Source organism: Agaricus bisporus, assembly GCF_000300575.1.
Source record: "Agaricus bisporus var. bisporus H97 unplaced genomic scaffold AGABI2scaffold_6, whole genome shotgun sequence".
Lineage (NCBI taxonomy): Eukaryota > Fungi > Basidiomycota > Agaricomycetes > Agaricales > Agaricaceae > Agaricus > Agaricus bisporus.
The window spans coordinates 259,471-281,222 of NW_006267369.1; the positions used below are offsets into that span (position 1 = coordinate 259,471).

The 21,752-nt window shown below is 45.0% G+C and overlaps 10 protein-coding genes across 10 annotated transcripts; all 10 read right to left on the bottom strand.

The window, feature by feature from the left end:
• Positions 1-72: 72 nt before the first annotated feature.
• On the bottom strand, positions 73-1,962 carry AGABI2DRAFT_71249 (hypothetical protein; the record flags this gene model as incomplete). Its single annotated transcript, XM_006461542.1, has 1 exon — positions 73-1,962. One exon carries the CDS (start codon positions 1,960-1,962, stop codon positions 73-75), a length of 1,890 nt encoding a protein of 629 aa, XP_006461605.1.
• Positions 1,963-3,450: 1,488 nt separating this feature from the next.
• Positions 3,451-3,741, bottom strand: AGABI2DRAFT_56619 (hypothetical protein; the record flags this gene model as incomplete). The annotated part of the gene is made up of 1 exon (XM_006461543.1): positions 3,451-3,741. A coding segment is annotated over one exon (291 nt), but the record flags the coding sequence as incomplete, so codon positions are not given.
• Positions 3,742-3,840: 99 nt separating this feature from the next.
• Positions 3,841-4,575, bottom strand: AGABI2DRAFT_54784 (hypothetical protein; the record flags this gene model as incomplete). Its single annotated transcript, XM_006461544.1, has 2 exons — positions 3,841-4,127; positions 4,227-4,575. Coding segments are annotated over 2 exons (636 nt in total), but the record flags the coding sequence as incomplete, so codon positions are not given.
• A 30-nt stretch (positions 4,576-4,605) lies between these two features.
• Positions 4,606-5,163, bottom strand: AGABI2DRAFT_71666 (hypothetical protein; the record flags this gene model as incomplete). The annotated part of the gene is made up of 1 exon (XM_006461545.1): positions 4,606-5,163. A coding segment is annotated over one exon (558 nt), but the record flags the coding sequence as incomplete, so codon positions are not given.
• Positions 5,164-5,349: 186 nt separating this feature from the next.
• Positions 5,350-5,955, bottom strand: AGABI2DRAFT_52823 (hypothetical protein; the record flags this gene model as incomplete). The annotated part of the gene is made up of 1 exon (XM_006461546.1): positions 5,350-5,955. A coding segment is annotated over one exon (606 nt), but the record flags the coding sequence as incomplete, so codon positions are not given.
• A 4,032-nt stretch (positions 5,956-9,987) lies between these two features.
• AGABI2DRAFT_71302 (hypothetical protein) lies at positions 9,988-10,587 on the bottom strand (the record flags this gene model as incomplete). Its single annotated transcript, XM_006461547.1, has 1 exon — positions 9,988-10,587. A coding segment is annotated over one exon (600 nt), but the record flags the coding sequence as incomplete, so codon positions are not given.
• Positions 10,588-12,038: 1,451 nt separating this feature from the next.
• AGABI2DRAFT_118479 (hypothetical protein) lies at positions 12,039-13,178 on the bottom strand (the record flags this gene model as incomplete). The annotated part of the gene is made up of 1 exon (XM_006461548.1): positions 12,039-13,178. The coding sequence occupies one exon, from the start codon at positions 13,176-13,178 to the stop codon at positions 12,039-12,041; it is 1,140 nt and encodes a 379-aa protein (XP_006461611.1).
• Positions 13,179-15,376: 2,198 nt separating this feature from the next.
• Positions 15,377-15,928, bottom strand: AGABI2DRAFT_71516 (hypothetical protein; the record flags this gene model as incomplete). Its single annotated transcript, XM_006461549.1, has 2 exons — positions 15,377-15,782; positions 15,834-15,928. Coding segments are annotated over 2 exons (501 nt in total), but the record flags the coding sequence as incomplete, so codon positions are not given.
• Positions 15,929-16,276: 348 nt separating this feature from the next.
• On the bottom strand, positions 16,277-17,776 carry AGABI2DRAFT_143444 (hypothetical protein; the record flags this gene model as incomplete). The annotated part of the gene is made up of 4 exons (XM_006461550.1): positions 16,277-16,680; positions 16,732-16,892; positions 17,378-17,407; positions 17,460-17,776. 4 exons carry the CDS (start codon positions 17,774-17,776, stop codon positions 16,277-16,279), a joined length of 912 nt encoding a protein of 303 aa, XP_006461613.1.
• Positions 17,777-18,252: 476 nt separating this feature from the next.
• On the bottom strand, positions 18,253-18,993 carry AGABI2DRAFT_118483 (hypothetical protein; the record flags this gene model as incomplete). The annotated part of the gene is made up of 3 exons (XM_006461551.1): positions 18,253-18,462; positions 18,510-18,872; positions 18,925-18,993. 3 exons carry the CDS (start codon positions 18,991-18,993, stop codon positions 18,253-18,255), a joined length of 642 nt encoding a protein of 213 aa, XP_006461614.1.
• Between the last annotated feature and the right edge of the window lie 2,759 nt (positions 18,994-21,752).

Consider the following 21,752-nt stretch of genomic DNA (forward strand, 5'->3'; position numbering starts at 1 on the left):
CAACATAGTACTTCGTCTGTTATTTCTAATGGCATTCCAACAATGATAACCACATATTTGGCAACCATTTGGTTACTGTTTGACATATAATGCGATCGCAGCAGTGGCACCTGTACTAGTTACGCTTCTCAGATCTGAGGTCGGAGAAAATGCTGACTCCAATGTAAAGCGGTCACCGCAAGCGATACCATCATGGTACCACCATTTGCCTTGAGCCGACAAAAAACGTGAGGTGAAATGGTTGTTTCCGTGATAGACAATGCCTCGTAGGACATACACAACGGGGCCGATGTCAAAAGAGAGGTCTAATTGAATCTTTGGTGATGACGTGTCAATAAACAAGACAGGAGGAAAGTTAGTTATTTCGACGTTCAGCGTATATCTTCGACCATGGCCATTGACCAAGCATTCATCACAAAAAATGTCGAAATCTGGAAGATGAGAGCATAATAGCATTTGGGAAATCCATACTGCATCGCGATTGGTTTCTGAGCACAACGTTGGACATACAAGGTGAGAAATGGATACACTTTTTCCATTGTTTCGACAACCACAGGTAGGACAAGCGTGAAAAATTTCACCGCAAATCGATGATCCGCACAAAACACTTAGAACTGCAAAAAGGTCCGTTAAATAGTGTCCCCACTGAAATTCAACGGGATTTATATTATGACACGTTAGACGGAAAGCGTCCCGAATGGTTACAAGGTCAGCCGGGCATTCTACGGTTTCAAATGTCCTAACGAGTTCGGTAAATATAGGTGTAATGTTATCGGTCCATGTTGGACCGGCATGTCTTGTATCGTTCCAAACGTTGAATAACATGCTTAGTATCGCATCGTAGGCACAACTGTTGTTCATTGCATCCCATTTGGCACCGATAGGGCGTGCTTCTGTATTTGGTAAACGCGATAACAAGTTAGGACGAACTGTCTCTCGAAGACGGCTTACCAAGTCTATGTCCACTATCTGGAATTCATCTATGTCTTGCAGCTCATGAGCAGGCAGTGCCATTCGAAAAGAACGCAGAACGGCCATTCGGAAAGTTCCTGTTACACTGGCCAGTAGTTTTCCCTCGAATCTTTGTTTCGTAATCTCATCTAGAATATCTAACGCGCGTAGTTCCTGTCGTAGATAACCAGTGGCTTCTTTAGTGCCTCCTTTCGTGATAAGTTTGCTATCAAAAGGTTTCAGAATGATTGTGGAAGCGGCCGACGTCCCGCGTGACAAGCAAGTGTAAAAATACTGGTGATTGCAGCAGTGGGTTAAATCTACAACATTGGGCGTTCTAGTTTTGCCTTGGGAAGCAAAATCAGTGATAGCAAAATTCGGAAGAATGGGGATCTGACAGCGGTCGATGGTAACAGTGACGTTATTGTTTGGAATTGAGCAAGAAAAAACTGTGTTAACTGGAGTGATTGGCACCACGTTGTCAGGTAGAATGTCAAATCTGACTGTGGTGGGAGGATTAATTAGCTTCACAAATACAACTTCTAAAGCCTGTATGTCTTCATCAACCCTTTTTGATTGCCACCCTTCAACAATCGCTTCTTGGCCATTTGTAATACATAGCTCAGTAGCAAAGTTGTGTTTGATAAGGACAGGTAATCCACGACACAACTGGAGTTTCCCAGGTATCATGCCAGTATTGGAAGGGCATGTGTTCCATATATATTTTTGTATAACAGCAGGGGGAACTTGTCGGCTTTTTTTCCCCTTTTTTGCAGCTGCGGAGCCAACTTCACGATCAATGGAGTAGAAATCTACGAGAGTTTTATTCTCGTCACTCGCAAACCGTCGTGACCCTACTTCGTTTAAGCGATCTTTTTGTATATTTCTTGCTATTATGACAGAAGCTTTGCGGTAAACCGACTTAAGGCCAATACAGGTATCAGGGGAGATATTTATAATTCGTGAGTTTAGAAAGGCAACGTCGTGGACAGTACAGGATGCTGTTCGCATATTATATAAAGCGGTCCTGAATTGCGCATCAGATGAACCGTCTGCAACCTGTCTCATGTTTTGCTTCAAAATGACGACTGTTGTTATCTGGTGCCAATAAAAAATTCCAAGGGCTGTATCGATTGATTGTTGACCTAACCTCGGAACGAGGCTCGGCAGCGTACTATACAGGGATTTCCCGGACACAGGCGGTAATTGAGCAAAGTCTCCGCAGAAAATCATATTCACCCCACCGAACGGCAACTCATGAACATTGTTAATGTCGGCCAATCGTCTGCTTATGGCACACAATTCTGCACACGCAACCATCGATATTTCGTCGAGAAAAATGTAGTGGATACCTCTCAAGCGATCCCGCGCTAAATTGAGGGACGTGCTGCCAGTGTTTTCATTGTTTCGGTTATTTATGCCCAGTAAGTAATGGTAGGTAGAACCACCGAGAAGCGAGGCAGCTGATCCCGTTGGAGCAGTCGCTACAAGTCGGTGTCCCTGGCATCTGGAAGTGAAGAACGCTGTTAATGCCCGAAGAACTTGCGTTTTACCTGTGCCTCCCATACCTCCTAAATACATCAACAATTGTTTTGGTGCAATCGCCGTCGAGTGATTGGCTACAATGGTGAAAGCTCGTCTTTGTTCTGTGTTTAGTTTAAAGTCTCTGATTGTCTGCGAGAGAATGTCTTTGTCTGAAACATGGGGCGGGACGTAGTCTTCCATGAAATAAGATGGTGGTAGTAGTAACAGAGGACCTGATTTTGGCATGTTCTCCGGGCCTTCTCGGAATGGAACGTGGCGAGAGCTGATAAAGGATGATCGTTGTGTCTGTCTTGCTGCAAGGATTTCCTGCCTTCGAGATTGAACCACCTCCTTCCATTTTATGGTGATGTCTGGCATATCGAATAAATCATCCATGACAACGTCTGGCGAGGTTTCAGGAATATCGGAGTCCACAGACCAGCCTATAGCACTTAATACATCATCGATTTCACGCACCAGGGGATTGGTGTCAGGGTCTTCGGGTGGTAAGTATTCGTCGTCGTCGACGTTACTTGTAACGATACCGTCACCAGCAAAGACATCGTTTATGTCTGTGTGTAATTCCGTTGAAGGGAACCAATCATTACTCTTGTTTTTTTTTCGAGTCGCAGAAAAATCGTCTCGCGCATCTAGGCATTCATACGCCAGATTGAACCGCTCCATTGTCTGCCGGTATATTATCGGAAATTCGAAAGCTGTTGATTTGTCTGTCCACGATTGGCCCGTAAAAGATTTGAGGTCTTCGGGATTTCTCCATGGTTTGAACAAAGTAAGCATTGTACATGCAAAGTAATTGGGATCCCCTTGGTCTTTTTGAGGCAGAGAACCGCCTACAAAATTGGGTACTACATTGTCTTTTCTTGATTCATCATAAGATATTTCATGAGAATCTTTGAGAGGGTGACCGCTCAAAAATTGTCGATGTAACGGGGGCGGCGCTGCAGCGCGTCGCAATTTGTATCTTCTGGCACATTGAATCCAAACGTACAGGGGCACAGAATCGTATGGTCTAGGTCGATATTTATAATCGTCCGTGATGCTAACACCTGATACGCCTTGGTGAGTACGGTACAACAAAACACTATTTCCAGTTTCTTGGTTTAGATGCTCAGATTGATGTGAAAGGTGAGCATGCCATACTTCGTTGACATATGTTCGCCACCAGAATGGAACGAATGTGATGTTTGTGTAATGGTCCGGAAAGCCAAGCAGGTACATGCAAGCCATGGGGCTGCCAATTTCCATCTTAGCGGCTAAAGCGTTCACCATCTTCAGAATCATCTTACGAGCATAGTCCGAATTGTTGTTGTTCTCTTGGGAGGATGAGTCGTTTGTACCGGTGTTTTTCAATAGAACGTCGTAGGCTGCTTTGAAGACATGATGAGTTGTTAGCCCTGATTTAGATATGTAATCAGTAATGTATGCAACCAGCGCTTTTACCGCTGTTCCAGTTAATATACAAGTCACATCAGTGTTGCATCTCAGCAAGTAAGTAAGTACGACAGTAAAAGTGTTCATCATGGGTTCTCGTTTTTTCAAATTGATCCTGCCGTCCGCGTGGTCAACGGATGTTTCAGGATGAATTTCCCTGGGAAATCGCGCCGTGCAATCGCCATATTTGTTCATACATCCTAGAAATCTGCCTTTGCCAATTGAGGGTGATACATCGGCATGGCCTGCAACGCCAGCTTCTGTTAGACGTCGTAACTGTTCAACGGATGCTCTGCAACCGTGCATGTTGGAATTAAGCAAAATGTTATCTACGGTGTCTTGAAAGGCCTGTTTCCAATTGCGGAGGTCACAGCAATTTTCGCATTGACAAAGGGCATCATTGATTGGTTCCGCTGTGCAGGGGTTCGGAGGCGGAACAGGTAGAGTAAGAGTAGGATCGACATTATTATGCTCAGTTACATTAGGCTTTTCGAATTTTTCGACCACAGATTGAAACGAGCCGGTCATGAATTCTCCTTGACAACATGATTCTATATAACGCACCAGTTGAGTCTCAAATACAGTGTCGTAGTTAACGAGACGATCACGTATTTCTTGGGGTGATAGTGCGCCCTCGATCCACACAAGACCATGTAAATGTAAAGACAATCGTCCTTGTTGTTCAACTGTGGCATAATAAGCAGAGGTTTTCCCATATAAGCCTCCGTTCTCACAATCCATGCCTAGGACGTGTTTTATAAAAATATTAACCAGGAAATTGAAACATTTTGCAGCAGCAGCCGGGTTTTCTGATATCAATTTATTACGTTCAGTGGCGGTTTTGATTTGCAGTTTAAATGTTACATCGTCACCTGCGTAGTATAGACTGAGAGGGTGTTTCGCATCAGCTGGTGAGAAAGTTATGAACCACGTCGGAGCACCTCTGGCTTTAACTAAAGACCAAATCTCATTTCTCATCTGTTGTTTGGACGTCATAGATCCATGGACATTCGAACCCGTGTGATTGATGTCTGACAGTAAATCCAAGCACTCCTTCTCTTGTTCAGTCTGTGGAGTAAACGCATGTGTATTTTCAAAACCATCACATACCCGTTTTAAAACGTCGGGGTTGAGAAGGGCGATTCGTCGTGCAACGTCTGGAAACTTGTTTTGTTTTGAGTATAAAAAACTATTAGTAGTTGCCCGTTTGATTTGTTCGTGGTTAAATGCAATCATAGGGAAGTATAAATCAGTCTGAAATCGCTTATCGTAATAATTCATCAACCATCTTTTGTGTGTTGCATCGGATATTTGAATTTCCATTCTTGAATTTCCTAGGCCTCTGTACCCGAAAGGAAACAAGCAAGGAAACATTTGCGGATAAAGCTGGGGATTTGCGAAGATTGATTCGGGCTGTTCACCATGGCCGACGCCTAGAACTGAACCGCCTTCATGAAGGTGATGTAGAGCTTTCGCTTTTAGTGCTTGAAGAGACAGCTCTGAGTATTCATGACCAGTTAATCCATGGACTGCAAACCTACAGCCATCCGTACTGTCTAAGGCTTCTTCACCTGCTAAAGACGTTGCAAGCGGATTAATAGAACCATCGAAAGGACAATGTTCTACCACTACAGGGAGACCCTCATCCGGATAAACGTTTAAATTGGTCTCCGATATTTTGAGATCCACATAATCAATGTGATTTAACTTCAACCATTCAAGTGCTTCTCGGATTTTGCGTTTCCGCACCAACATCGGCGTTTTCTTGAAATCTTCAACAGTCGGTTTAGCATGTCCAATGAATACGTAGGCTAGTACTTCACTCAGTGTCTCTCTGCTGGGTGGTAACACAGTATACACCTGTGCAGTTGGGCTTTGGAACATGATCGCATTCGCGGACATTTTTGCCCTTCCGGACGACGCTATTCTAACCAAGCATTTATTATGTCTCACTCGGGCAATTAAAAGTTGTTCCACAAATGTTAATTCCTTCAATATAGGGGGTTGGACACCAATCCACAACCCGTTGGCCAAAGCCAGATGGGGACGCTTTCCTATTGACAGAGCATCATAGCAATTTTGACACAGCTGATTCGTGTCGTCGAGTATGGGCGATTCGATTGGCCACTCCGCGGCAGTTGAAGGTGACCAAGGTTGTTTCGCTGTGAGCGGTTGTTGTATGGGTGATAAGTCTAAATCGATGTTCGACAAAGGACGCATTGATGACTTCAATCGCAGCTGCCCACACACTGCACATCCGGCCTCCTCGATTTTTTCAGGATCAAACTCTGAGCAAAAGGCTTGAATTAAATTCGACATCATGCGTTCAGTAGGTGGATCCGGTGGAAAATGAGTCGTTGTAACAGGCGGTGGCGTGTGATAGTCAATGCGAATTACTGTCGCAGAAGTGTCGCAAGCAGGACAGTGACTGTGATCGTATAACCTGGAATATAACACTGTCTTGGATTCTGTACTATGATATGGGATACCGTGGCAGTTGCATACTTCAATGATAGCATACCGACTGAGATACAGTGAAAGTTGATCAAATGAAAAGTTGCACAATACGTATAATGATTGCGCATCATTCGATGTGGTCAATGATTCCCGATGGATATAAGAATGGTAATAGCACACATCGTTAGAGGACAAGGCGTGTTCAAGAGGTGTAAGGAGGTGTTGTTGTACCAAATCAACAGGCACTCTATCCTTAAAACGACCATGGGCCATGTTAAAAGGCGGGCAGCGTCAATGAACGGATACGGCAATAGATATATGAGAAGACGAATTCGATGAAAAGCCACGATGTCACAGACAATGTGGTCTATACGGTCTATGTGAAGTTAGAGCGAGGCTGAACAACTCAATTTGGAGAATAGTTCGGCGACGGTGAAAACGCATAATCTTCAACCTGTTCATATATATATGCTGCGGATGTGATCGATATGAAAGCAGCCATGTCTGTTTCTCAAATAGTGCTTAATAAGAGAACCTTATTTAGTTCACCTCACCACAGATTATTTGGCAAGATATCGATATCGGGGCACCATTCTATGATAATGATTCATGTTCAAATTCGAGATGTTGAAAAAATAAACATCATTTGATGTTCAAATGTCGCCCCTGATTGATTTGACAAAGATATGATATATACATTCAATCTTTACATTGGAGAACCCAATATGATGATCCATTGCACGTTAACGCTCAAACTCCAAGCACGATCTCCACCTTTGACGAAATACGTGGCGGTGTAAGCAACAACGGCCAGCGAACCCAACGGTACCTCTTCTGTATACAACGGAAGGGTTGCTTCCAACTGGGACAAAGACGAAGCCTCAAACTTGAAGGTGCTTGTATGATCACGAGCGTCGAACATGGGTACTGAAAATTTGATTCAGATTCTTTGATTATTTGGATATTGAATGAATGTTAGATGTTTACCAGTGTCAAATGCCTCCAGCACTGAGCGGACAAATTTGGAAGATCTACCATTCAGCTTCTTCACGTTCGGCGACGGCATATTCCGCGTCATAGGGAGACATGCGGGACTAGGTGAAGTATTCACCATGATTTTTGAAGATGCGGTGTTAGATTTAGACCCTGAACGCATTTGTCAAGGTGGGCTGTGAGAAGAAGAACAGTGAACATACCTGCTACTAATTTGGTTGAAAAGCGAAGTTCACTCCCAACAACCTGGGCGTTAAGAACACTTTCACCCATAATCATACAAAACACCGCCGCCATCCTCTCCCATTCTTGACCGTGAGCTGCTCCACTTATAGACTTCTGTTCATTGTCAGATGTACGCAAGCGAGAATCCAGGACACGGATCGGCGTGGTAAACACAGCAGTTACCCATTTGTGATTTACCTTCACCTCGGCAATGAATCGTGCGCTTTTACCGGATGTATCTCGAGCAGACAAGATAGTAGGATCTACTCTAGATGGGTTTACATAACGACCATCGACATCAAACCAGATAGCGTTGACAGCCCTCCTGTAAAGAGATAGATAAAGGTTTAAACCCGTTTTCAAATGATATCAAAGTCAGACTGACTTAAATTCTAGATGAGGGCACATAGTTGACCATCCGCTGAAACGCGTAGTGCCTGCACCCGGGCGATCAGACCAGGATCTCAACTGACCCTGTCTAAGACAACTATAAGTTGGCATACCAGTATGAATCAATGCAAATGCATACGAGAGTGGTGGAAGCCTGGGATAATCGTTCTGAAGAAGCTCATCTTGCAAGTTGGCATCCGTAACGCTACAGACAGACGGCAGAGATCTAAAAGCTTTAGTTTAACTGCAACAAAAACAGACAACTTGAACTCACTCGATTGTACGACGATGAACGTCCTCCAAGTACACAGTGGGCTCTGCAGGGACAGCCGTAACAGGCGGTGTATCAACAACGTCGCTTGACATTTTTGCCACTGCCGCTTCAAAGGTCATATTATCCTCTTTCAAAAGGGTATCAAGGTCAATCTTGCTACCGTTCTGCTTTCTGTCAGACTTGGAAGCGGGTCTTTGAAAAAATAATAAATAATGAATGAGCAATCAATAACGAGCTTGCGTAGACTTACGCAACGACTCGTTGGACCAGAGGTACGGTGTGATCCAAGCTAACAGTGGGGGCTGCAGTGATGAATTCTCTATCAATCGTTCCGTGTGAGACGGCGTTATTTGACCTATGAGCAAAGCAGTTGGATTCAGCAACCAATGAAGGGTCGAAAACAAGTTGACTGACATTGCTGCATCCGTAGCCGAGGACGTGGTGTTATCCGCTCCCATAGCGATATGTCTTTCAACTACGCTGTCGACAATTCTTTAAAGAATAAAATAAGTAGGGGAGAAGTTGAACAAGCAAAATGCAACTGACGTGGCGTTCTCACTCAATGCGGATTGTTGAGATTGAGAACTGATCATCGCATGTTAGTAGTTAGCGTAGAGAAAAATCAATCATACAACCTCGCCGTGTTCGAAGAAGTTGGTGATGATGGAATGCCTGGTTTGGTACGTTTGCGAGTTCTCATGCAGACCAAGTTAGCGAGGCAAAATGTATTAAAAACCACAGCTTACTGAAGAACATTATCGTGATCTGTTCCAGGGCGCTTCGAAACGTTACGCGGCGGCATTGGTTTAAACGCGATAGTGAGAAAGTCAGGGTGAGAGAGAGATGGCAAGAATCCGGGGATCGAGGCTTTAATACCACATTTGAAAGGGTATGACTCAGGTTGAGCAGCGAGAATCGAACACATTGATATTTTTTCACTACCTGAAACAGTATACTTCAACAAACGACGATACCACAGAGCCCCGAAAAACGGGTGCTGTAGATTTGCTTTGAGAACCACCGCGGCTGATTTACAAAAATAGCAGCAATACTCGATCATTGGCCCGCGCAGGCCAAAGTAAAAGGTTCCGCACAATAGCCCGAGATTGTGTTCACAGGGTATGTATTGCACACCAGGCATAAAAATATGCCTGAAATTTTTGACTAAAGATGTCTAACCTCAGATCATGAACGTGCTGAAATTGGCAGTCCGCGATCTTTGGAATGCTTGTTTTCATCCGCAACCGTTGTCTCACCAGACTACCGAGGAAAATGTCGTATCTTCAAGCGTCCTGCGACTTGTCAGTATCGGATATATGAAAGGGCCACCTGACGAAGTGTTATAGATCTCATTTCTAGATCCTACTAGTTTTCTTGTGTCATTTCACTCAATTGTGAGGGGTATCCTGATTAACTGGCTGCAATTTGGATTTTCGGGATGAAGGTTGAGCCAGATGCATAACTCCCCACCCGAAGCCGCTCGGTCGCTGTTGTAGATGAACGATCATGATCGATCGCCTCCGTCTTTAGCGGTTTAAAGTTATAACAAAGTTCACCCATTCAATCGAGATATCATTTCTTGGCTATCATGTCGGCAACCAGAATGCAACCGCTTATCAGGCGCTATCTTACAATTATACGCCTGTTTGATCAGCCTGTACACATTTATCACGTGCGATTCAAACGCCAGATGCTACTGATAGTTGTGGTAGGACAATATACTACACGTATATGGGTTCCAGTACAGCTTGCCCAGGCCGCCGTACTTCTCCTATTTTGCTGTACAAATTGGCACCCACTTTTATTCTAATTTTCTTTGCACGTACATGTAAGTCTTGATCAAAGTAGTCATCAAACGTAGAAACGGTTTTACTTTCTGTTTGACAACCGTTGTCAATGAATCTGAATAGGCACCCGGCTGTGTAGAACGTGAGAGATGCACGCCCCTCTTCCCGTCTAATGGGCACATTACTGTGCCACAAAAAGGCAGAGGGTATCATAATACAAGAACCGTGAGGGAATGGGATCATCAGCTTGAGATCGTGGAGTACAAGGTGCCCACCCAGACTTGAGTCAAATTGACCGAGAGCGAAGATGGCGCACCACCCAAACGCGAGGTTCATTACATCACGGTGTGGAATAGTATAGGTCGAAGGGGGATGATTTTCGGTATGGCAGGCAAACACCTCTGGTCCGTCGTCCACTGTATCTTCGTATGGATTACCTCGTGGAAGGTGCTTGTATTCGGGGTGAGCACGTAACTTTTCCATATGCTCCGTGTAATATTTGAAAAGACGAGGTGAGAACAAATCAAGAGAAGCTGGCCAAAACTCGTTTGATTAATTCCTGGACTTTATGTAAAGAAACTTACTGTTGGCAAATTTTTGGAGATCGTTCTTGAGTTTCCACTTTCTAGAATTTCCATACACAAGTTTGCTTTGTCTTTTTGTAAGATGGAGGTAGCGAGCTTGCTGAAGACCGGGCGCATGCGTGATACCTGCATGTATTGCCATGTAGTCACCGCGTCGATGAGAACTTTTGGCTGGCCGACGTTTTGCACCCACTTCTTGCTCGGCTAGCATGATCTCGTATAATTCAGTGCAACACTTTTCCCATCCAGGGCCAACAGGTTGACCGACTAAGGCCCCAAACACCCGCTCATCCTCATCAACCAGCAGCGTGGGGTTAATTCCTGTCAAAATGCATTTAAAATCAGCGCAGGAAATGAAACCTCACTCACCATCCCAAGACAACACCCTGTATCCCATTTCTTTCAGATCAGCCATGACCTTTTCTGCTGGACACCCTGTTCTTCCCTGACAGGCAGCTCGCATGCGCTCCGTCAATACTTCCATCTCCTTTTCCATGCTGACCACTCGAGGCCTGTAACCTCCCGACTGGGTTCCTTCTACAAAACGTCCCAGCATGCTGATTGTAAAGCGGGCGGCTTTACTTGTTTATACCGAAACTTACGCGTTCACGCCGAGATAGTTCAATCCCTTAATTGGGTAAACTACTAGGTACAAACGTTGTAAGATCAGTTGTCCCTAATAGACAACTGATGCGTAGTTATATAGTAGATCATTATTAATAATCAAGTACTATACAGTACTTGATGTAATTGTTGATGTTGATTAGATAACATAGATATCGGTCGAGATAAGTATCTCGACCATAGATAGCGTGGTGTACGGTACACCTTACACACCCCCTCTTTAGACCGACAATACGGTCTACAATATATAGTAGGATGATCACGCATATTTATGCGTGGTGGATAATAGTGATAGCGTAGTGGATCGGCTCGTGATGAAGCATGAAGAATGATAAAGGGGTAATGATGGAAGGGAACGAAAACAGCGGAGCAATATATATTGCTCCGCCAAGTAGTTGTGAAGGTCGATAAGTTCATCAGACCGACTGGTGTGTACGAGATACATGTCCCGCGGGTATATGGTCGGTCACGATTCACTTATCAACCCGTCTGGTTGAGAAATAATAACAGCAGAGCAATAGTTATTGCTCTGCTCATACGAATGTACACTCGTCGTTAAGGTAGCTTGAGTGAATGCATGATATGTGTCATACGGGTATATAGCTACCTCCATAACGAGTGTAATAGTTTAGAATGGTAGAGATGATTTGAGTGGAACAATAGTCATTGCTCCACTAGATAGTGAGGATGTAAAGTATAAAGAAAGTAGTCGGAGCAATAAACATTGCTCCCTTCATGTAAAAAGAAAAAAGATGATCATTTTAAAATGTGATCGCTTCATGATGCCGCCGACGCTGAACCGGGATTGTCCTCAGATGGGCGAGGAGTGGATGCGTTAGATTCGTCTTCCCGGATCTCCCCAACCTCCATAGGATCACCCATATCCACTCTATCAGACTCTGACGTTTGTGATGGGGTCATCGTCACGTCATGAGTGGATGAGGGCGAAGGGGAATGATCCACGATACTGTAATCGCGGCCTTCAAGGAGTCGAGGGGGGAAATCCCGCCCAGCTATTTCCCAATACCCACGCTGAGGGGCGTCGGCACCGAATTTTTCGAGCTCTCGTTGCTCGAAGTAATAACACCGAATTAAATCGGTATCGTCTGGCAGTCTCCAGCCGTCCCATTCGGGCATCGCTGGGGGAATACCGTATAGGTCGAGACGACGAATACGTTCGTCGTCGGCATCATCAAATATAATCTGATGATTAGTGTCGCTATTATAGAACTGATTTAAATAGTACACGCTGAAGTTATAGACGTGGTCTATCCATTCAGTTGGTACTCCGTTGTGTATGAGTACCTCGGCGACGGTATCGACGTTTATGTTGGCGACGGATTCATCGTCCAACAGCATAGGTCGGAAGTAGCAGACTCGGCCAGTCTGCGGGAGGTAGAGTCGGTCGGGGTGTCTCTCGTTCCATTCCTGGATGAGATCCCTGTACAATTGAGGTGAAGCCATCAATATGGCCAGGCTTCGAGTGAATAGAACGTGGCCGTTTCTTGAACGGCCACGGCCGGTCTCTGGTGGCCCAAAGAACCTAGCTAAGGCGTAACCGAATATCGATCGACGATGAACTGCTCGTCGATAATCCAATTGGGTCCCATAAACAAAGTTCTGGGACCCTGGTCGCCCATGAGCGAGTAGATATCGACCGAGACGGTCGATGTCGAATAAATCTGATCCAATGGGCTGTGTATAGCCCATTCCTTCAGTACGATTGCTAGGGTTGGAGACCCTAGCGGATGCCCAATTTCTGGGTATCTCTGGTGTTTTTCGACGAATGCTGTCGAACTGATCCCCGATCTCTTCGGGGTCGAAGTTGGCGAGAACGTACTCCATAGAGTCGTCTCGAACTTCTGGGATGACGGTCTGAGCTATGTTATATAGCTGATTGGGCAGGGGTAACGCCATATATCAGTGAGCAGGTACTAGACGTAGCACGGAGTCGGAACGGATGAAGCGAGGGACAGCGAAGGTCGTAGGTTGAGAGCAAGCGCGAGAGGGAGTGAGTTGTTAAATAATAATGTGGAACCGAGTAAGGCATCAAGCCCTGCAAAACAGTGCGCTGTCATAGCGTTATTGCAACAGGGTTACAGGGTCCTCTTTTTATGATTAGTCTAAGTCTTGACAGTTGATGAACTATCCCTGGATACCATTGACCCTGAATTTACAAGGCATTTACGTAGTGTCATAAATTAATCAACGGTAATACTTTTGACCATGTATTTGCGGAGGGGTTCGACTCGGGGGTGCTTAGTTCTTATGGCTCAAATTATTTGCATCAATTGAATATCTACGTGACCATTCAACACAATACACTAACGTCTTTTAGTACAGCATGTACCGATACTGATCGTCCATCATTGTCTGCACTGCGTAAATGAAAGACCTTAAACTTCACGTCCACTAAAGCATTTTCCAAGGCCACACCATAGAAGTCTACAGGAACATATAATGATTCCCCGGACAAGCTGTCTTCAATGTGTACAGGAACAGGTACCATCCGATAACCGTGGAGGATCTGGGCAACCTCTGCTTGTCTATGTGGTGGGATGGTCCATCGCCGTTCGGATACATTGCATTCGAAAATAGAATGATGAAGATGTAAATGATCCCCGGAAATTGGGAACATTGGACCCAGCGTTGCACGGCAAGTACGATTAACAACGACTTCTCGGAGGCGAGCCCTATGTTATGAATTTACCAACCTATAGGAGGGACGTCATCATGCTTACTCATTTCCATATCCCTGGATATACTCTTCTCCACCTACGCTTCTCCCATCATTCATTCCCATGTCACTTTCTCTTTGACATTACCTTGTTTGTCTTTCCCTTCTCATGATCATTCTTATTGTTCCCTTGATTGATCTTTCATGTTACCTGTTATATCTTTTCCTTCTCATGATCAATCTTCTATTCTCATGATTGATCATCCTCCTTCCTAGTTTATACTTTCCTTCTCACTGATTACTCATCTACCTCGGTCATGGTTACTCAGCCCGTTCTATAGTTAGTTACCTCGGGTAGATAGTCTTAGTATAAGTAAGCGTAGATACTCTCTGTATTTCCCTACGCTTTACCAACTTGCTTTTCCCCTTACTCGCCCTCAAGTCTTTGCCTTCGCTGCAACCTGAGCATTCGCTTTAAGGTCGTAACACCCTACAGACGTCCCATATCACAGCCCATTCAGGATAAGCAGTGGGTCTACAAAGTGCCAATCGGAACTGCGCTGCGACTAATGGGTGCTCCGTTTCTTCGTGATCACCTACCAAAGGAATCAGCTCAGTAGCAATTATTTGCGATTTGACACTCACCTATGGCTCCCAATGCAGACGCTTTGAAATCTACTTGTCCGACCATACGCACGTCTTCTGACAGCCACTCCGACCTTTCCGAAGCGCCTACTTGCCATGCTGCCGCCTGGAGCCAATGTGTGTTTGCAGGACAAGCGATGTCATCCTATAAGTACACAACATTGTTAGCGTCCATGAAAGAAGGTGAAAATATCGGGACGAGTACGGGGTCGAAGAATTTTTAAACCCTGTTTCACCTTTCCTGACTCATCAATTGTGTTTCATAAAATGTAACACTTATAGAGATCATCTGCTGACTGATTTCCTAGAAGGGCTCAGGATTGACGGCCTTATTGTCAAGGGAGTGCTAGTAATCGACATCTATGACATCTGATTAATGAGGAGGATCTATCCTACTTGCATATTCCTGATTCCATCAATAGTATGCCTCACATCCATACCTCCGGTGTTGTCATCTCTCATCCTCTTGCCATCCGGTCGCTCTTCGGTGTCCTGCATGATAGTCGAGGCCAAGCGGCGTTTCACACGTGGTTTGATCATTTGTTGAGATGTTGCTTTTTCTCTCCTCAACTTGTCCTTTAATATAGAATTGAATGCCTTGACACCTGCTGTATAAAACAAATTTTACGACTTACTTTTCTGGTAGAGTCGTCAATCAATGTAACCGACTGGCAGCCAACCCAAAACAAAGCCTGTCCCGTAGAATCCATAAACCAACAGAAAGTTAGTTCCACCTCTATGACATCGCCGATACCAATAGAACCCGGACCTCCGAAAGTAACCCTGAAAACAGTTACAACAACGGAGCCACGAGAATGATGACATCTACATACCCGGTTATATGACTGTCCTCTAACAACGCATTCCGGTATTCAACACAGTTGTCTTCGCCGTGTATGAAATCGTCGCCCTTGATCTTTTGCAACACATTATAAGGATCTTCTGCACTCGTAAAAGGGATGTCTTTCTGGCCATCTGCGTGCTTTCGATGCGTAAACATACGTGTGCTGCAATGTATAGCGGAAAACTCCTCGAAGACACGTTCGGTAAGTGGTTTGCACGGAGCTGGAAGCAAAGGGGCAAATGTTGCAAAGATGGCTCGAATAGCGTCTATTTGACGATCGAATTCTTCAAGTCCTAGTCCGGTCAGTCCTATACCCTGCTTGATATGCATACGCGCATTATTGTTGCGTGTTCGGCTGAACAAGCCTCAATGTGGTATTACAATAAGAGTTTAACAGAGTACGAACACGTTTGGATACGGAGGTAACTCTTTAAGGCACACGAGGCCTCGTATCCTGGCAGTCCACTCTTCATTAGAGTCGTCAGGTTTGAACAACCGATGTGTATTAGATGATGCTGTCTTGGCCAAAACAGCATTTTCAAACTTGAAACGCGCTATGAGCTACCGGATGAACAATTTATCTTACATGAACTGACCGTTCGCTCCGTTGACGTGAGGAAGGGTGTGTCACTACACGTCGCATCGAAGTCTCTAGCGAGCACCATCGCAAGAATTTCCTCTTGCAGACATTCAGTAACAAGCCAGAGATTATTAGAATCTTGCTCACTTGCACGTTTACGGTCGTAGTTGAGTTCCATAGGGGAGACTTAAAGAGATTGCAATGTACAACGTAAAAATAGGGACAGTATTTATACGTTTACTCGGAGTTCATTTTGAGTTGTATGATTTTTACATTTCTGCTACTACATTCATATTCCTCACTTCCGCCCTGTATTTTGTATTGCTCGGCGAATGTTTGACCCCAAATTTAAAGTTCATCAATGCTGTGTTGAATGTTGATAAGGTATCCGGCTCGCCTATCGCCTCTCCATGTACGTTTGTGACTGGAATGCTACACGGCCTGTGATCCACGGCATTCGGGGGATTATAAACCGGATACCGGAGATTCAACGTTTGTATGCCGTCAGGCATAATGTCATCATAATCATCTGAATGACCGTGCGTTGCATGGCGGTTAAGCAATTGCTTCAATTGAACCGCACAAGTCCTCCACAAATCGATCCATGCTGGGTGGTGAACAGGTTTTTTCAGGATTAAATGATACTCTGCGAAACCTTCGATATTCGTGATGCCTATTACAAGTAAATACTGCCATGCTCAACACAGAGGATTAAGGGACTTACCAGGGGGATGCACCATACTCATGGAGACATCTAGTTCACCTACCATGCGGATGACAGGGAAAAACCCATACCAATCGAAAGGGTACACATAGCCGGTTGTCCACATGTCTTCTGTCGGCCATCCTTTGCTCACAGGACACGAACGGTCTGCCAACACGTCCCTGAATATACGATTTTGCCTCCAGGACGCGTCGTTCATGACAAATTTGATGGGGGTCGATATGGCGAATGAGTGTCAAACGCCTTGTCTTAACTGACCGATCACACCTACATACTATAGTCTAGGTGTGCCCATTGGTCTTGAACCGCGTTCTCATTAATTGAATTTGATCGGAGTAGATAGCTGACGCAACACCAATATTTCCACAGTGGTTCCTTTCCCCATAAGGAAGGGCTGTTGTTTTTACATTATTTCATACACATCTCCATTAATGGGAGTCTTCGCGGATCATATCGATGTTGCTCCGAAGACAATGATATTCAGACGTTTATACTGCACGAACAATAAGTAACAGTAAGCAACCGGCAAAATGTGGATCCGAAAAATGGTGACAGAGAGATCGAACCAGAGGCCCACTGCTGACATGATACAGTTACATGAAGTACAACGTTGACTAATAACGCACAGCACTCACTTAGAACTCACCAGCCGGTGGTATTTGATTTTCCAGAGTCACTAATGTATACAACTTATTATTCTTCATAATCATACTGTGTCATTTATGTACTTCTCTTTCACCTCCTCCTCGTCAGTCTCTTCAATGTCTGATACATCTTCCTCCATCTCTACGTCCTCGTCCTCGTCCACCTCCTCCTCCTCTTCGTCCTCTTCGTCTTCCTCACAGTTCAGGCGCGCGACACGAGCCAAAGCAAGGTGGTGCTTGTCGGCGTGGGAGCCCATGTCAATTCGAGAATCCTGCTCTTCCAATTCCTCCTCCACTTCAGCCTCTTCCTCATTCGAAAGACTGAGCATCACCTCCACCTCTGCTTCCTCAGTCTCACGAGCCATAGTTCGAAGATGATCATTGTAGCGACCACCTGCCATTGTTTGCATATGCTGATAAAAATCGACATGAGTAATTGGGCCATGAGAATACGGAGCACATACACCAATAGTTCATACATGGCTATGATTAGATGTAGTAGTTTTGCGACATGGACCTTTAGTTCTCGCCATGGAATTCGGTGTCAGTGTAAAGAAGGATGTGATCAAGGGATGAAGCCACGAATGATGCAATCATTTGAAATGTTTATATATAACATGAACCAATGATTTATTAGTAAATTGCATTGCTATAAAGGGACATGATATGGAACATTCAGGCTTATAACCCTCGGATTATCGTGTCATTGTATTGACGTTATGGGGTCTACAATCAATTAGGCCGCAGTTGTGAAGCACGTAACAGTAGGCAAGATAAAATTCTGCAAGACGCCTGCTTAATTGGATCACACCTCTTGTAGTCAAAAGCTCATAGTATTTCGTTTGCTAAGGACACTGATGGTATCTGAAGTTACATTTTATTGTTCGGGATCATGCTTAGCTATAATGTCGGGAATATAATCGTGCGTCATGTAAGGGTTCCCATGATGCAGTCCACCCCTAAGATCGCAGACCCTAAGTGTCCTCCGTCTAGCGTGACGCATCAAAACCGCACCGTTGGCGAAATAGCGCTCAAGAAAACGGCGAGCGAGGTCTCGCAGACACGGCATAGCATTTTCTTCAACGAACTGTAGACACTGTTAGCCTATGACACAATAGAGATCACATCACTCACTACATCAGGATCTTCTCTGACAATCTGGCGGACCAACGCTAGAATAGCGCGGTCGTCCTCATCCTCGTCCTCATCTTCCTCAGCCGCAGCCACGTCAACCATCGCCTCCTCATGCGTTTCCTCCACCATGGGCTCCTCCTCGTTCTTGACCGCCTCTGCCTCTTCGGCCTTCTCAACATCATCTCCATCTTCCTCGGCCTTCATCTCCTCCGTCTTTTCAACTCTAACACCTTCATCCTCGTCTTGGGTTTCTTCATCCTCCTCCTCATTCTCCTTCTCTTCGTTCTGACCATTGTGGTGTTCGACACGGGACGATGACATGCGGCACAAGTTGTAGCGTCCACGCGCCATAGGCTGCATAAGCTTTGGACGCGGACGTCAATTTCAATCATAAACAACAGATAATACAACTTACTGCGATGTGCCTCCTGGACGGAGGCCGTGAGGCTGTGGATTTCGCACCCGGAGTGGTGGTTTTGACCATGCCAATCAGAGTTGATGAAGTGTAAGAGAAGAAGGCATCGAGAAAGCCAAACTATCCATGATTTGATGATTTAGTAAGCAACACCCCCGACGCCACATTACAGGAAGCTCACCCCAAACGAAGTAGTTATTCCAAACACGGATTGCCACAACAAAACGCCAGTACATGAAGTAGATGTATTCCAATAGATAACATTATGTATGAATAGAATAAAAATACACATTAAAACATAACTCGGCATGCATTGTTTGAACACAAAAGAAGATGCGAAGCCACGCAATTGACTTCCTGCCTGCCTAAATCCACAAGCCTCACGCAAAGAACACAGATTGACGCAAGGAGACACCGGCTAAGACAGATATGAAGTATGTATCATTTACTTGAGTAGTGTGCTTTAATTCACGGTAATGTCTCCAAACTCATGGTCTAGGGTGAATCGCTCTGATAAACGCATTCATGTCGCGGGCCATGGTGCTGACTTTTACGCATTCTCGGTGTATTTGAGAGATCTACTTCCTCTTAAAGTGCGCTTGCTGGAATGTGGCGTCAACACATTGTGATTTTTGAGAAATCAACTTCCTCTTAAAGTTGTTAGGGCGACTGTGACTGAGATGTCACAGGTCACACCTGAACTTAAGAACTATAGAGGAAAGTGATAAAAGTTTATTAGGCGTGAACCTAAGAGAACTCGACGGAGTCTTCTACAAGTTTCTACCTACTTTATATACCTAGACTACGGCGCACAGACCAACTACCCTAGGTAACTTATTTATATACTGACATGTGAAAAGAAGTACGTATGAGAAAGTAGACTAATTATACATTTGACATGAGAGAAGAAGAGTGGAGTAAGAAGTAAGTAAACAAAAGTAAATTGATCATAAAAACGTCAACAGCACCAAACAAACCATAAAAGTGTCCACAAGCACAAACAACTCCTAAACCGGTAATCTACTCACACAAACCAATACGTCCCGAAGTAGTTACCTAACATCGCATCACATGGACATAGCACAAAGAATCCGGCTATTGCCCATTGCCGCGGCCCCCAGTATCCCCATCTCTGTATCACCCATGCCTTCTGCTCCTCATAGTCCCACATTGCTAAGCATACCCTCCCACACCGTCTGCACCGATGATCCGATAGGTTCCAACCTACCGGTCTTGCCTCTCTTCCTATAGCCGCCGCCGCCCTTCTCCATTGTACTTGCTCCGCATGGTTCGGAGGCAAGAAAGATAAGATTAAATCGATAAGTTCAATTGGTAAGTCTGTAGCTTGCGCCATTTTAGCAGTATGCCGATAGTTTAGCCTCCGTCGAACTGTAGCAGCAGAGGGAAATTATTATGTAATAAAATATGTGACAGATGTGACAGCGTGACGCCGTGACATTCTGGCAAGGTTCTAACAGTACCCCCTCCTTAAAGTCGGCTCCTCCGGAGACGACCCTTCAAGACCTCCACGTTCGCCAATTTCGTTCCAACTTCTTAAGATATTCGGCATCAAACTGTTTGTCATCCCATCCGAATAAAGTCTTGGCTGTAAATCGATTAGGTAGTTCCCTTTCTTGGAACCCGGTGTCACGTAGAACGTGCTGTATCCTATTGAGTTCCCCATAGAGTTGGTGGAATTCAGTAATCAATTCTTTGGCGTTAGCCAAGTTTTCCTCGGGTTCCCACGAGTCTGCTTCTGCCGTATACCCTTTCCATCGCACTAAGTACCGCTTCTTTCCACGGAGCCATTTGGCGTTAAGGATTTTCTCCACTTCCCACTCCTGTTCTCCTTCTATTTCTACAGCCGGTGCCGGTCTACTCCCTTGTCCATCCACTTGTTCTCGATATAGTACTATTCGGCTGACGTTAACCACCGGATGAATCCGAATAGATCGGGGAAGATCTATTTCCACTGCGTTGGGGGAAATGATCTTCTTGATGGTGTATGGTCCGATGAACTTCTCCGTAAGTTTTCGGGTAGGTCGTCCCTGGATTTGAAGGTCCCGGGTAGCCAATAGAACTTTATCCCCCACTTTGTATTTCACCGCTTCTCCTCTGCTTCTATCCGCATACCTCCGCATATCGTCTTGTGCCTTTTTCAGGGCTGCTTGAGTTTCCTCGTGTTGAAGTTTCATACGGTCCGCAAAATCTACTGCCGCTGGATGGTTGCCTTGTCGTCGGAGATCGAAACCAGTTCTTGGGTGTCTTCCCACGTTGACCATAAATGGAGTTTCCTTTGTTGACGATTGTTCTTTATTGTTATAGGAAAACTCCGCTGTTGCTAACCAATCGGGCCAATCAGTTTGTCTATGATCGACAAATGATCGGAGATATTGTTCTAGTTCTTGATTGGTTCGCTCGGTTTGGCCATCCGTTTGTGGGTGAAACGCCGTAGATAACCTAGTATCAATTCCCAACATTTTATTCAACTCCTTTGTAAAGTCTGCAGCAAATTGCGGTCCCCTGTCTGAGATCACCGTTTCTGGTAACCCGTGCAACTTCCATACATGATCCCTGAACAGTTTGGCTAGTCCTAGCGCTGATGTTGTTTCCGTAGTTGGGATAAAGTGAGCCATTTTACTGAATCGATCACACACCACCAAAATTGAGTCCATTCCCTGTGATTCTGGTAATTTTACTATGAAGTCGACGGATACGTCGGCCCATGGTTTGGTGGGAATAGGGTTCGGCATTAATTTTCCTGCCGGCGGGGTTGGTCGATTCTTGTTTCGTTGGCATTGATCGCATCCTTCTACGTACTTCTGGAC